The sequence below is a fragment of the Pantherophis guttatus genome, chromosome 1, assembly GCF_059756535.1.
Source record: "Pantherophis guttatus breed Tessera chromosome 1, ASM5975653v1, whole genome shotgun sequence".
In the NCBI taxonomy this organism is placed as follows: Eukaryota; Metazoa; Chordata; class Lepidosauria; order Squamata; family Colubridae; genus Pantherophis; species Pantherophis guttatus.
This window is the reverse complement of record NC_142063.1, coordinates 118251443-118267459: the sequence shown is the minus strand read 5'-3', so window position 1 is coordinate 118267459 and position 16017 is coordinate 118251443. Positions and strand designations below refer to the sequence as shown.

The following is a 16017-nucleotide window of genomic DNA, read 5'->3' as shown; positions in this document are numbered from 1 at the left end:
CTTTGCTCTGAAATTTGGAAACCAGAGCACATATTTCTATAGGATGTCATCCTAAGCAAGGGCTAATCAACCAGAAATGACTTGTTAAGAATATCTTTTGGCAAGCATATTTCCTGCTGCTTTTTAACGCAGCATGATAGAGTCATTTCTTTAAAGTCTCAAACGCCTTTGGTTATGCATTCAAAGATCAAAATAACACAAATGTTCTCAGTAGCAACTCCATGATAATGGAATTTCCTAAATGAATTAATGGGCAAGTTCCATCCTTCCCTCTTTTTGGATCAGTCCCCCTGAAATATTTTGAAGACGGTATTTTCTGTGTTCTCAATATTCCTTTTACTGAGACACAATCAGTTATAAGAGATCTGCCGTTCTTTTCACCATGCCATTTAAAAACATGGCTACTGAGCAAAATAATCCTCAGTGCCTAGTGATGTGTAATTTATATGGGGACTGAAGATTCCTCCCTGCTGAATTCAACTCTGTACTTATCCAAAATAGATAATGTTGGTAAGGTACCCTCAGTAAAGAAACTATTAATGAGTTCCCAACATAAGTGTGCCCTCCCAATATCTCTTCCCTTTGGTCCTGCAACATTGTCCTTATTTCACCCCCAATCCATGAAGGGACAGCTTAATTCATCATTAACTGCACTGATATAAATATAATATTTTCTATCCAACAAAATATATGTAAGGCATAAATATAAATATATGCTTTACATCAGGGGTCCCCAGCTGCAGGGTTGTGGCCCATGACTGGACCTTGAGCCGTTCGAAAGCGGGCTGCAGAAGTATCAAGAGACCATGCGTGCATGCATCCCCACATGCGTGAGCAGACAAGCACATGCACACGTGCTCCATTTGCACGTGCACGTGTACAAAGTTAGCACCCACCCCTCTCCTGGAAGAATGAAACATTTTAGGAAATATTAAAAAGACAGAATATTATATTTCCCCTAAAAGAGAAATAGAAATCTTAAGGGAGACAGAAACTCAGAGCCACAGTTCCCTGCCCCCAAACAGTTGAGGCCAGCTTTTAGAAATGCAGATTTGGTAATCCATTCAAGACAGGATATTTTGAACAAAGGCAGAATTAGGTAGAATGGTAGGATCAGGATCAAGATCCAAACCAGGAAAGCCATCCAGACACAATAGGAATGGCCCAACATCCTTTTAGAACACAAGCCTCTTCATTGCATCACCCAGCAGGCTTAAGACTGGATTCAGACACACTGACTCCACATGGCCACTTGGGAGTCTGAGCAACAGCAACCAATAGAATACATGCTCTTGCCACAGGAACAGGAAGCTCAAGGGCACTCTCACTCTCCACTCCATATGCTCAGCTACACCAGGACCTCAAACCCACGTGGTCCTATTCATCAATAAACCATCTTTCCAATCAGCCTTCGTGTTTCCAGTGTCTTTTGCCCCACTTGGAACTGTACCAGATGGATATTTCTTCCAGCACATGCCCACTGCCTGCGTGGAATCATCCTCTCCCCCCCCCACTAGTGCCAGTTGGTGAAGCGGGAAAGGTTGGGGAACTTTGCTTTACACTCATTAATGTGGGGGTGAAATGCAGAGGTGTTTGGAATGTCTTGGGTGCTCTGTGTGAGCTTCTGATCTCTAGTCAAACTTCAGTGCAGCTATTACTCTGTTCTCAGTACTTTGTTTCCTGAGATACTTTCATGCTCTTCTCACCTCTGTTTTGAGATCAGTGTTTCTCAGTCATTAAAATAATACTTATTTTAATGCCAGGGGCTTAACTTTGCACTGGCACAGCTTTCCACTAGAAAATAATATGTATTCTGAATGAAGCAACAAGTGTGAAATTATGAAATATTACAGGTTCTTCTGGGGGTGGGGGAAGCACTTATTTCCTAGTTCTTGCAGCCCTATCAATCAGTGCAATGCAGTCCCAGCTCCGGCCCTTCATCCATGACTCTCAAGGCTTCCCAATTCTAGCCCAAAGCTGCTTTGTTCCACAGAGGAAAGGCAGTTCCCGGCCCCTTTGATCAGGTCTTGATTGTCTTTCCGGCAGGGGAGTCGGACACGCTGGTGGATGCCTCCATGAAGACAACGCCAACCTCGGCGCCAGGTCTGTCCCACCCAGATGAGCAGGCCAGCTGGTCAGAGAGCCAGACCACAGTATTGGAAAAGGATCCAGAGGCTGGGCCCCCAGCGAGAGGACCTTACCTACACCCCAGCATTCCAAGGCAAGCACCTGCCGAGGCCCGGCACCTGGGGGTGGAGCCGCTGGTACGGGCATCACGGGCGGAGCTGATTGGTGTGGCCCCGGGGACCGAGGACAGCCTGTCTCTGGGGAGCGACCCCTACGGCAGTGCCTTCAGCCTGTACCGGGGCCGTGCCCTCTCCCTGCACGTGTAAGTAGCCACGGGGCCGTGGAGTGGGGTGCAGGGGCCATTGTGCTGGGACCATCATTTTCCCTAATCCCCAGTCATAATCCCCAATTATGCACCACTAAATCCCTCCTGAGCCCCTTCATCCTAACCCCAATCCCACCCACCCCCCACTTCATAGCACCTTCCTTTCACAGCCCTGACTGCACTCTCAACCTATTGAAGCCTCCTATACTCTGATGTCATTTATTCTGCTACTGCCTCCTTTGTTGCAGTCTCTTTCTTTATCCCTACAGTCCTGCTATCACTCTTAAAGATTGTGGTTGTGAGACAAAAAAAATTAAATTACAGAGGTAGGTATTACCATTCCTACCCACCCACCCAACCCATCTCCCCTATCAGTCCCACCCTGTCTCTCTTCCTTTGCTTTTGTAGTTTAGTTCCTGCATTATTATCATCGAACCTCACATTCCAGATTGAAAAGAAAAAAAAAAATCCAAAGAATATATTTATTACAGATATCTATAAAACTGTGGTGCTATGTTCTGGTTTGAATTCAAGCGTGGTAAACTGCTTTAATCTTGAAATGCCTGATAATAGAGGAGGGAGCTAACAAAAACATTGCCATGACTAAGTGAGCCATTTCAATCTACAAATATGTAGGCATCTTTGCACGTGAACAGACAACACAGATTTGTATCCTAGGCCATATTAAGGGCACGTAAGTTACTTGCATTTTCATATGAAAATTAAATTTAGATATCCCATATTTCAGTGGAATTTATGTCTAAATTGGGTTGATCATAAGTTAGTTTAGATAGGATAATGCAAGAAAAATAAATAAGTGTAAATCTTTCTCAAGGGGTGTTTAACTACAGTTCTGCTACCACTAGCCACCTTGGAGGTAACAATAACAGAGTTGGAAGGTACCTTGAAGGTCATCTACTCCAACCTGCTCACGCAGGAGACCTATACTAGGGATTCGAACCACCAAATTGCTGACCTTTTTGATTGACAAGCTCAGTGTCTTAGCCATTGAGCCACCTAGTCAAGCTATTATTTTCCTATAACATAATAATAGGTGAATAATATTCACCTATTATTTTCAGGTGTTCAACTTGGCAATATCTTTAGAAAATGGATATCAGATCACAGAAAGCTACACATTTCATCAGGATCAAAGCTTCATTTCGTGTTTTCTTCTGCTTTCCCTAAAATCTATGGATTAAGGATAGCAGATTGAAACCCAGCAGGTATTTTGAATTGCAAATATTATGATTTGAGATCATGGGACATACTGGCTTAGGTTTATGGAAGTCCAAAACATCAGGAGGTCACCAAATTACTTTACCAGCAAATTACAATGTAGGATAAATCAGAGTTCCCAACCAAAATCAGACATGAAATCGGATTATATCTGTCAGGAAATATAAATCTGCAAACAGAAAAAGAAACAAAAAGAGATATCATTTGCTATGCATTTATCTCATTTAATATTAAAAAGTTTGAAATATAGTAGTCACGATTCTGGAATTGCATAGCATTAGCACTGACCCTCTGGATAACATCTGTCACTGATCTTTGGCAATTCAGACTCAGATTTTATTTATTCATTAGAAAATTTTTATATGGCTGTCTGTATTATCTAACATAATCCTTTGTGGCAATCCTGAGATATACAATACAGATATACAATTAATAAAAAAACATGAAATTAAAAAGATGGGCTCCAGCACGAGTCCAAAAGCTCGGAGGACTAAACCTCTGGTCCCAGTGAATGACCCAGATTGGATCCTGCATGAAATTAAAAAAAACAGCTTCTCAACAACCTTAAAAAGAAAGGATTAGAGACTGGACAAAGGTTGTCCAATACAATTGGGTTCAAACATTAAACATTACACACTATTTGGACCCAGGCACGTATCGTCTTCCAGAAGGCCTTGATCAACCAGGAGGGTCATTGTTTCAGGACACAGGGGGCAGAGCTCAGAATTGCAAGGATCCTATCTACTTCCTCAGAACCAGCTGGCTGATATTCTGCCCAGATAGCTAAGCAAAGAAGAGCCTAAGTCATTCCCATAGGATCCCCCAGCTTGAGTCCAACTCAAAGCAAAAGCCAAGTAACTTTATCCAACAGCTGCTTAGAATAATTCTGCAGTCCCACAGAGGTTCTCCTGGCCACTTTCTGCAAAGGACCTGATCACTTGAAACAGGGCCCTTAGCTGGTTATCTGTGGATGCAATAAGGGAAGTAAGGCCTCTTTGTTGCTCTTATTGCCACAAAATAATTCCTAATAAACACTCTCTCCTATGTTGGAGTGCATTTGCTCTTTGTTTTCCACCAGCAATGTTCTACATATCTCTTGTATTGTTTCATCTCCTAGTTACTTTTAAACCAGGCTATTCTACAGGAAACATGAATACAGTCTTGCAAGCATCCCGGCGTCCACCCCACATGCTTAACCAGGTTTTAGTAATAGGGTTAACCCTCTCATCCACGATCAAAATCACTTTATAGAATCCATGAGCCCTACACTCCCACAATCCATCTGATTTTGAGCATATATCCAAGATACTGCAAATAAAAGGAATTATAAATCCATGTTTCCTTCTGGCAAAATCACACTTCATTAGAGATGACACTTTTGGGGTTGAAATGGGAAAGGAAGGACAGAGAACTTTGTAAGAAAACACACACATATACATACAGTTTTCTCATTGCATTGTGGAGAGATATGAACTTTTTTGGGCTTTCAGCATGCAGCTACTCTACCCTACAAATACAAGAATGGACAAACAAATATTCCTGAAGTACCAGGAGAAGGTTAATCCTGTTTTTCTAAGAGTGACCAGCTGCCTGGCTTCTTTATTAGCTTGCAGCAAATTGCCTGTGCTTTGCAGCTGGCATCAAATGAGCCACATAATGTCTCTCGCAGCTCACATGGATTATTCTCCATGTGTGGTAGGATGGAATATTCAAATCAAGCATAAAGAAACATTTCCTTGAAAGACTAAACTGGAATGCTACACAACTAGGAAAAGATATGCCATTCTTGCTACCCAAGGAGTTCCTATTTAGGAAGACTTTCGTTCCCCATATTATGACTATCACAACAGGCCAGTCTCCTATTTACATTGCACCAGTGCAAAGTGCTCTTTCAAAAGGCAACTGGACTTTTTTGGTTTTTCCCTCAAGATGTTTCGCTTCTCACCCAAGAACCTTCTTCAGTTCTGACTGAATGGAGGAGAATGGAAGGATTTGTACAGGTAGTCCTCAGTTTACAACAGTTCATTTAGTGACCATTCAAAGTCCCACCTTAGCCATGAAATCCAGCTGGGTGACTTTGGACCAGTCACTCTCTCAGCCCAACCCATCTCAAAGGGTCATTGTTGCGGGGGGGAAAATAAAAGGAGGAAGGTGTATTGGATATGTCTACCATCCTGAGTTATTTGTAAAAATAATAAAGGCAGGATACGAATACATAAAATAGGTAAACACAGTTCTATATGTCAGAAAAGTAGCAAGGTAAGGAAGAAAAATCAAGGGTTTTGGCTAGGATGGCCAAATTTCTCCCTCTCAAGATTCCTTCTAACTTCTGAGCTCTTAGCATGTGCAGCCCACAGATTTTATTCTTCATTGCTCTGTTATAATAAAAAAACTAAGCAGCCAACTGTTTTCCTTAAAAATGAAAAATGAGATTTGGTGGGTTCTGGAAATGACAGTAAAGCTGATGGACTGAAAAGCAGTGAAAATATAGTCTAATTGTGAATAGAACTAAGAACTATGTTACTGTATGTATCTAGAAGAACAAGTGTTGCTTAAAGATTCCTTTATTTGCCACTTCTTCCTTCCTAAGGTTGCTTTTCCCACCTTTTCCTCGTGCTTATCATCAACAGTGCCTCTGCTATAATAAAGTGAAAGAAAGGCTGCAATATCATATACACACGAACCATTGTCCTTGTTTGTGTGTCTCTGTGTGCATATCTGAATGTAGCCACATTTCTTGGAACAGCTTAAGATGACATTGGAATGTCTTTTTGTACGTACCATTGAATTAACTGTACCTGTAGGAAAAAACATGTTTGAAAAGGATGCAGCTATGTTTTCTCCTCCCTTCTCTTTACTTTGTGGCCATGCAAGGGATTTCCCCTCTTTCCAGAAAACTCGACCCAGCCTTACCCTCAATAATTTGATATATCACCGCTGAACTGATTTACAGATATTTTTTCAAACATGGATACTAACTGGATGCATCGCATTTAGCAAATAAGATTGACAGATTCTTCCTGGATTAATCATAGAATGATATTGTTCAAAGGGAACAAAAACTTGGTTAGGAAACATAACCTATCAACATTTAATACCGTGTTTTCCCAAAAATAAGACCCTGTCTTATATTTTTTTGAACTCTGAAATAAGCGCTTGGCCTTATTGCGATGCACTCAAAAGCCCGATTGGGCTTATTATCAGGGGATGTCTTATTTTGGGGAAAACAGGATACAAATTATAGGATGTTAAATAAGGAAGGAATAAACCTTGGAGACTCACATAGCTGGCTAAACTACATGATATAGAAGAAGTCAAATAAGTGTGTCCCTTTTTATTAGGGCTGTGCAGTGTTAGTTAGTCATTTCCAAAAAGATGTGGGTATAGATACAGGCGTAACATCTGCCTGCAATTTGTTAAATCTATTGCATCCTTTTCTAGAATCACAAAAGTCAGGAAAAGAGAGTTCTTTTAAAGAGTTGCAGACAGGTGCTGAATTCACTTCTTCCTGTGCACCAAATCAGCTTTACAGAATTGAATCTGAAGCACTGCAAAAATTTAATATTTAAATGATTCCAAAGCCACATTGATGCTGTAAAAATACAAACTCTGATAGAACTAAGATTTCAGTTTAGGCTAATGTATTAAGGTAAGATATAGTCACAGCTGTTTTTCTTCTCAACGAAATGACAATTTCCTTGCCCTTTTTCTCTTTCATCTAGGTAATTTGAACTCAGATGTCATTGCAAGCCCTGATCCTCATGATCACAGTTCATTGTTCCTATAAGTATCTGATCCTTTTTGCTCACTTCCCTTGATTTCTGCAGGAGCTCCTCCCTTAGCAAATTTTACCTTTTCTTATTTTCCAACCACAGCAGCCTCCCCCATGGTGGATATCGAAGGGATGATGCCAACAGCAGCAGCAAAACCAACACAGATATTCTCCAACGCCCAGTAACCCCCCGAGCAGGGCAAACCCCAATCCAGCCACCTGGAACCAGCCATGGTACCACACCACCTATGGTTCCTCGCAGAAAACTCTTGATGCCCAATGAATTCCAAGACACGGCATCTGAGGAACTTGATGAGAAGTTGAAGCATCCTAAATCATCTGGCTACTCTCAGGTTGGCACAGGAGAGTCACGGTCCCAGACCCCACTGAGTGAGGCTTCCAGCCGGGTGTCCATCCTTCGCCCATCCCCCAAACTGCCAAGGTCAGGCTCCAAGATTGTTGACAAGCTCCAATTTTTTGAAGAGCGGAGGAAAAGTCTGGAGAAGAATGATAATCCTTTTGTAGGCCACACATGGCAACCCTTACGCAAGTCACGTTCTTTTGACCAGGCTGGTTTTGATGATGCCAGTCCCTTCCTCTCAGCTGCCTCTCATGAAGACCTTCAAGAGGATACTCGTTCAGAACTTGGAGATATATTTTCTCGGCGTCGTATCTTCCATCAGAAAGCAGCCTCTTTGGATGAGCGTGGCCGCTTCTCCAGTCATGTGCATGACCTGGAACAAAGGTTCACGGAGGAATTGGGGCGCATCAAACGCACCGTGTCTCAACAGCAGCTGCGGCGATCCCAAGAATTGTTCAAGTCACCCACTGCAATTACCTCCATTGAGTCATCTGTCCCCAAGGTTCCACCACCACGGAAACTTAAACCGATGAAAGTTTTCCCAGCTACAGAAAATGCACATGGTGTACAGCAACTGGTTCTGTCCAGTGTGGGATTAGTGGGACCCAGGGATGAGCCCAAAAAACCCCAAAAGATTTTGTCAAGGAATGCAGTCACGACTGAGGAGATGGGAGAACAGAGCAGAGGTCAAAAGGAACCGGAACTGAATGGCCAAGTTCTGCGGCACAAGGTGGAGCAGTGTCCACTTTCCCGTGCCGCTCCAGGGGGACAGAAAAACTTGCTGCAGGTATCAGCTTTAAATAGCCAGGATATCATGGATAAAGGCCCTCTGAATGCAGCAAAAGTCAGCTATGAACCAAAGGGTCTAAACGAAGCCTCACATGGTCGGAAACGGGAATTAGGACAAGATGGACATTCTCTACCCTGGGCCAAGACAGAAACTGGCCCAGACAGAAGCAAGGCAGGGATCCATGGTACAAGTAGAGAATTTGACAGAAAGATTGGGAAAGTGATAGAAAAAAAGGACAATACATTACAACCTCAAGAAGGGAAGAGTGCACGGAGCAGAGGCAAAGGCCGACGGTCCCGACAAATGTCACCAGAACCAGGTAGGGAATAAGAGTACATTTTGTGGGTCTGTTGGGGAACACCCGACATAGTCATGCAGAAATGCTTTCCCTATGGTTTAACTTCCCACACAACATGAAGAGGCCCTGGGTTCATCACATCCTAGGTTCCTTGGATGCACTTGTGAAAAGAATTAGTAAATGCTCTTCCCTCCCTCATTTTTTCATTTTCCTATCTGTCCACCTCTTTGGATTCTCTATATAGATTTGTATACTTGTATACAATATTCCCTTGTTTTTAGCTGCCTATGTTAAGCTTAGCATAGGCAGCTAAAAACAAGGGAATATTTTTTAAGTATACAAATCTATATAGAAGTCCAATTGCACTTCAGCTGTTTGTTTTAAAAAGAGAGTTTTGCTGCCAAGGCTCTTGTGTGAGTGAAGGTGAGAAGGTTTGTGTCATGCTAGGTTCTTTTAGTTATTCACTGTTACTGCTAATTATAATTCAGATTTAGGAAAATAGTAGAAATTGTTGACCACTGGTCCAAATGGTAAGAGGACTAAAGAGCTCTGAAGCGGAATACAATTGTGTCGACGACTGGAAGGAAAAGCAGGGGGGAAAAAAGGATTGTACAGCAGGGGTACCCAACCCCTGGGCCGTGGCCCACTACTGGATCATAATCTATTCCCGTGATGGCGAACCTATGGCACGCGTGCCACAGGTGGCACGTGTAGCCATATTAGTGGGCACGCCAGCTCAGCTCTGGGGCACATGCGCGCACCGGCCAGCTGATTTTCGGGCCTTCTGGGCCCACCAGAAGTAGGGAAACAGGCTGTTTCCTGCCTCTGGAGGGCCTGGGGGTGGGGAAGGCCCGTTTTTCTTTCTTACCTGGCTCCAGATCCTCTCTGTGTATCTGGGAAGGGCAAAAACAGCCTTTCCCACTCCCTTGGAGGCCCTACGGAGGCTGAAAGGGCCCATTTCCCCACTCCTGGTGGGACAGGAAGTGACGTTTTTTCCTGTCCCCAGCCTCCAGAGACTCTTAGAGAGGCTCCTACAGACTCCTAGAGAGGCTCCTACAGACTCCTAGAGAGGTTCTGGAGGCTGGGGACAGCAAAAAATGTCACTTCCTGTCCCACCAGGAGTTGGGAAATGGGCCCTTTCAGCCTCCGGAGGGCCGCCAAGGGAATGGGAAAGGCTGTTTTCGCCGTTCCGATACACAGAGAAGATCTGGAACCAGGTAAGAAAGAAAAACGGGCCTACCAGGCCATCCTGTGCCAGGAGCGGGGGGGGGAGGGGGTTGCGCACACATGCGCGTGGGCACGTGCACGTGCGACCCTCCCCTGCCCCCCCTCTCCTGGCACGCGATGGCAAAAAGGTTAGCCATCACTGATCTATTCAGAATTGGGCTGCGTGAGTGGCTGAGCAGCTTTCATGAGTGCTGGGCTGGTGGGCACTCACGCACATGTGCGCTGGCCTGCCACTTACACAAGGACTGCATGTACGTGCGTGCTGGCCCGCCGCTTGAGTAGCCAAATTCCCCTCTCACTCCCCAGCCAAGCCACCAAGCCGCAAAGGTTGGGGACCACTGCTGTATAGAGGTGGTTGCCACTGTGAAGCAATATCCAAGCATATTGCCCAAATCAGCCAAATTGGCTTCAAGAAATATGGTAACAATATTATAGATCAGTAATTCTATATTTCTAGACTGAATCATTTTCTTTGCCTTCCACTCTATTTTATACACTAATATATATCACGGAAAATGATTCGTATGCCTTTCTGCCTAATTAAAAAGTGATATGTAACTTAGAATGTGATAAGCCAGCTTTATTGCTTTTGGGGACTTCGTGGTTACAGCAGGGTAGCAGCATCCTATCAAGAATTATGATTCAAAAACCGGAGACATACTGAAGGAGATTAAGGGCTTTGAGCATCTATGTCAGCCAAAATAAGGATTCCCTCAGGATATTATTTTGGAAGCAGTCCCTTATCTTCCTTATTGTGAAAAGATGCCATGGTTTAATACATTCCTCATGCAAGGGGAATGCAAAATCTGTCTGCAGACTCCTAGCCCTGCTCTTTGCAGATCTTCTAGTAACTGCTATTTCTCCATCATCTTGTGCAGAATCTTCTGATGATTCCTACACCTCAGCGGGTGAGGATCCCCTGGAGGCTCCCATCTTTGAAATCCCAATCCATGATGCAGTCGTCATAGCTGGGACTGAGGTGCTGTTCAAATGCATCATCACGGGCAACCCTTCTCCACAAGGTAAATGCATAGGGTACCACACGCAGAGCAAATTATGAATCTGTGGAGGCTGGAGGAGTATCTACTCCTAGCTCTCTGATTGTCTCGTGCCCAGAGTTGTCTGTTTCCAAAGGTATGAGAAATACTCTATTAATTCAATTGTGATTTTTATATACATATATTTGTCCAATTTGCATTGATAAAGATCCTGCTCAGGAACATGGCTCAAGGTGTTCTGACCATGTTTTTCGTTTTTCTGATTTTATTTTTATTTTACCTACATTTCTGAGCTACTTCCAAGGTATACCCCATACTGCTTCACCTTACATATAGAAAATAGACTTTGTTTGTTGGGCTTCAACTTCTAGAATGCTCCTAGTTTTTCCTCAAAATGAAAAGTTATTACAATTTATTTCAAAAGAACACTATCCTTATAAAAAGTAATTTGCTGAGAGAAGTGCATACCCAAACCTGTGGCAAGGGTATCTCATCTGGCAGCAATCAGCTGCAGTTATTGATATCTACTAAAATTAAACTCAGCAGTGAATTGCAGATGTTGGGGTGAGGAACATAATCAACTTATGAAAAATGGATTAAAAACGTGTTTTATATTCCGTGAAGCCCTACTTTATGTTTTGATCATTCCTACTTTTCCACTTGCCTCAATCAAATTCAGCTTTCCAGTCCTCCACTAAGTCTACACGTGGCCCTTAACAAAAATTATATCTTCTGTTGACACCACCTTCACGAAGACACGGAAATGTTCTAAGAAAAAGACAGAAGATAAACGTATAGGCTGTCTCTTGATGAAACACAGAAAAGGCAGAACGATGTGCGATTTCATAACCTACAATTCCTTAGGCAATTAATACTGTTTGGCAAACGCAGAATAATCCCTCGATTTCACTTATACCACATCTCCGCCCACTATGGGTCTTTTCTGCAGTGTCTTGGCGAAAAGATGGCATCCCCTTTCGGAGCAACACCGCTCGTCCCATCAAAGCGGAGGGCGAGCGCCACACGCTGCTGGTTAGGAGTGCCCGCATGACTGATGCCGGCCTCTATACCGTCTGTGCAACCAACGAGGTGGCTGAGACCTGCTGCAGCGCCATCTTAACCGTGCGGCCAGGTAAGGGCAAAGAGGTGGGGAAGGTGCCAGAGCAGCCAGACTGTCCCGGAGGCTGCAGCCAGGACGGTGCCTTAAGGCCAGAGGAGTTAAGAGGTTCATATTCCCACATCAGCATGTGAGAAGCAGCGTCAGGCTTGTTTTCTCAGTGTCCTGGATGGGGGCGCTTAGGCCAGCATTTCTGCTCCAGCTGAATAACGAGGCATGAGGCTGCCTTTACCCTACAAGGCTCGGTTTAGGCCAGCCTGTCTGACGAACAGCTAGCAGGCTCGGAAGAGGGAAGGAAGAGACGACCGGCTCCAACAGAGCAGAGGTGGCCGGATCGGGAGGGGCGGGGATCGCTGCCTCTTGGCCTTACGTCTTTATCGCTCCTGGCCCGCCAATTCTACAGTTCGGGGCGGAGAGTTGCGGTTTCTGGGCACGTGCGAGTAAACTTTGTGAAAGGATGCAACTCAGCCCTTCCATGGATTGGTCTGAAATGTGAGAGAGGGGACCGGCGGGGCTGGGCTGGTTGTCTGAAGATCGGACGCCGCCCTCGGTTGAAGAGCTGCTGGCCCGGCTCTGGCGTCTCTCCTCCACCCTGTTAGCCGGATCCGTTTCTCCCCTCGTGGCGGAGATCGCCTATAAAGAGAGCCGGGGCTTCAGCTCGTAGCGGGGATCCAGTGCATGCAGCCGGCGATGTCTGCGAGAGTCGGCTTGCTGCGGGCAGAGCAGGCGCAGGAGGGACGCGCCGTCTCTTTCCGATGCACTTGCCGCAGCGCAATCCTGTGCTCGTTTGCGCAAAAGTAAGGCCCGCTGGGTTAAATGGCGTTTTACTTCAGGTATGTTTGCATAGCGTTGCAGTCATGAGCTTAATTTGGAGTTGGAATTTATTCACTGAGAATGGATTTAGGAAATCGCGGGAAGGACCGAAGGAAGGTCTGTTTTGTTTTCAGTACACCTTTGTGTTCATCTGGTGAAGAATGAGAAATGTGTGATAGCAAAACGCATCTCCTATAAGCAAAAAAACCTACCGTAGTGAATTTCCAAAGCCTTCAATAATACGGCAGTATATTCTATCTAGAATATAACATAGTTACAGTAGGCTAAGGGTTTTGATGCAGATGCAAATATACCTTAGCATATTGCTATTTAAACATGGCTGTCACGTTAAGCCAAAATATCCTTTTTGTGGGCAAGGCATATTAAATGAATCGTGGTTTCTTCTTTATCTCAAGTTTAGGGTTTAGTATGCTTTGTGAACTGATTATCTTCACCTGCTGCAATCAAATTGTGAGAGATTTGCAGTCCAATCTTTTTACCTTGTGGTGATGATGAGTCTGGGAGGAAGGAAATAAACAGCACAGCTTCTCCAAGTTGCAAGAGGGTAATTCTCCTCTGACGAAAATACTCTGATTTCTAGTCAGTTTTAATGAAGAGTTTAGAAGAAGTCATATAGTTTTTGGATCTTAGGTAGAATCAGTATATTGCTCCTTGTTCCTCTGTCTCTATAAATATTATTTTGTTTTGAATAATTCCCTATTGTTTTTATAGGGCAGCATTGGATAGTATTGCCATGGAGTATCATGATACTCTGCTTTCTCCTGGTCCGATGCCCCCAACTGAATCCGTTATGCTGGATTATCCCATCAAGTTCTGGATCAGAACTATCCCCCTCTGTCCTAGCAGTGCAGTACAAGCTTTCATTGTCCAAACTATTAATGTCACCTTGACCCTTTTCAGGGACAACACACCAAAAATGCTGCTGCCAGCATGAACAGATAATGTTAGTATCCAAGATTGGAGTGCCCTATTCTTGGCTGATATCTTTTTCTTTGCTGATACGGTTTGGCTATAATTCCTTCCACCACCCAGCCATGAATAATGACAACCTCTGAAAGCGTTGGCTGTAGTATCTTTTGAAATATTTTACCAGAAGGTGTTGTTGACGGTGCTTACATTGTTTCTTGCACAGTGAAGGTTCTATAATTCAGAGAATTACATATTTTTATGCACTTGTTCTAAATGTCGGCTGCTTTATGCCAAATTGTAATTTTATCGCATTACATTTTGTTGATTAATTCATACAGGTAGCTCTTGAAAGGGTGACATTTTCACATGATGTTTTAGCCACATCAGATTTACAATAGAAGTTGTTTCTCATTTTATACCCATGCATAAGGACTGACACCAACAAGACCTGAACTATGGCTAGATAAGAGACGGTTGTGGATGTTGACCTTCTGGGTTGAGAAAAGAATAGCTAAAATACAATAAAAAAAGGCAGAGAAGAAGGCAGGGTTTACAATTTGAATTGTAAACCCTGTCTCTGACACCTCTCCCTCTCTCCAGACATATACACATATTTGATTCCTACACTTTACATAAACTGATATCTGATTTATTTTGTATACATTAAAAATAAAATCAGTTTGATGTAATTATTAAGGTGCATAGAAACCAGGAGACAGTGAGTTCTAGTGCTGCCTTAGCCTGAAAGCCAGCTGGATGACCTTGGGCCTGTCATTGTCTTTCAGCCCAACATTTTATAATGTTGTTGTGGGAAAAGCATGAGGATAAAGAAGTATTAGGTATGTTTGCCACCATGAGTTATTCATAAAAAATAATAAAGGCGAGATAAAAAGATCTTTTTTTAAAAAACTACTTATTGCCATCTCCTTGAAGTTGGCTGCAGTTGGCTACTGAGTGTGAGTCAACTCTGCTGGTGTGAAATCTGAAGTGATGTGTAAAAATGGATAATAGTATTGTGCACTTTCCTGAATACATTGCTTGGGGGAATTTAGGACATTGGCCTTTCTCCCAATACTTGGTAGTCCTCACAGCTACTGACTAAATTAGGTCTGATTGAGGAAGCTTGACCTTCTTGAGGAGACTGATAGTTAACTAGCACTCTGACCTGTCAGTAATTGGATGAGAGTCTGAATTTATTTACAAAAAAAATGATAAATTTGAAGTGATGTGGATGAAATCCGCATAAGGTCTTCATCACTTCAGACAAAGGTCTTACTAGGAAATGTTAGAGTAATCACTTAAGGATCTACAAAGAGGAAATGGCATGTTTAAATGTACTGCCATATTCTAGCAAAAAACCACTACCTGTTTGTGAAATGCTGGTATATTTAGGAGAGGCTGTTTAGCATTAGCTTTTCCTCTGAAATATAATTTTTGTTACTCTTGTGAGTTGGGTTACTTTTCCAGTGGAGTAGCATTTCAACATGTGAGCATCTCAACTATGAAATATCCAGGCCTTGGGAGGATTGCATATTGTATAACGTTTCTGATTTTGTTGTTCTGCTTCACGTCAACCACTAGATTTCTTTTAGTAGAAATGAAAATAGTCTTGTTGAGGTTAATGTTTTTTGTGGTAGTACAATGGCCTGTGGGTTTGCTTGAAGGTGGGCACTTTTCTTACAGCATACCTAACTGCATCCTAAAACCCAGTGGAATAGTTCAAAACAAAGAAAAGGAAATATTGCCATCGGGCTTGAATAGAGGCAAAAAACCTGGCGTCTAATATCCTGGAAAAGGGACACAGTAAAAGCAACAAAGCCAATCTAGCTTAGGCTCTTCAGGCCAATGTTTGTGTTAAGAGGGATTGTTATATTATACTATGGCTGCCTTCCTGATTTTCTCTCCATTACCATTCTCTGGTAATAGTCAAGTAGGGAAATTAACATGGGAAGAGTTGAAAATATAGTTGTATGTCACATAGTAAAATGAGGAATTATGGAGGACGTATAATTTTACTTTTTATATAATAAGACAATGTGTGAAACCTGAGCAGATTATGCCTTAATTTTCTTATGTTTGA

At 43.1% G+C, this 16017-nt stretch overlaps 1 protein-coding gene across 5 annotated transcripts in view; it reads left to right on the top strand.

Annotated features, from left to right (window-relative positions):
- SPEG (striated muscle enriched protein kinase) overlaps positions 1–16017 on the top strand; it is a 130888-nt gene that overhangs the window by 56252 nt on the left and 58619 nt on the right. For 3 of the 5 annotated variants that reach the window (XM_060687850.2, XM_060687854.2, XM_060687852.2), the window contains 4 exons: positions 2047–2389; positions 7507–8873; positions 10958–11101; positions 12027–12209. In XM_060687850.2, the coding sequence (XP_060543833.2) occupies positions 2047–2389; positions 7507–8873; positions 10958–11101; positions 12027–12209 (2037 nt within the window). The remainder of the gene's footprint in view (positions 1–2046; positions 2390–7506; positions 8874–10957; positions 11102–12026; positions 12210–16017) is intronic. The other 2 variants (XM_060687851.2, XM_087881614.1) reach the window with 1 other exon arrangement.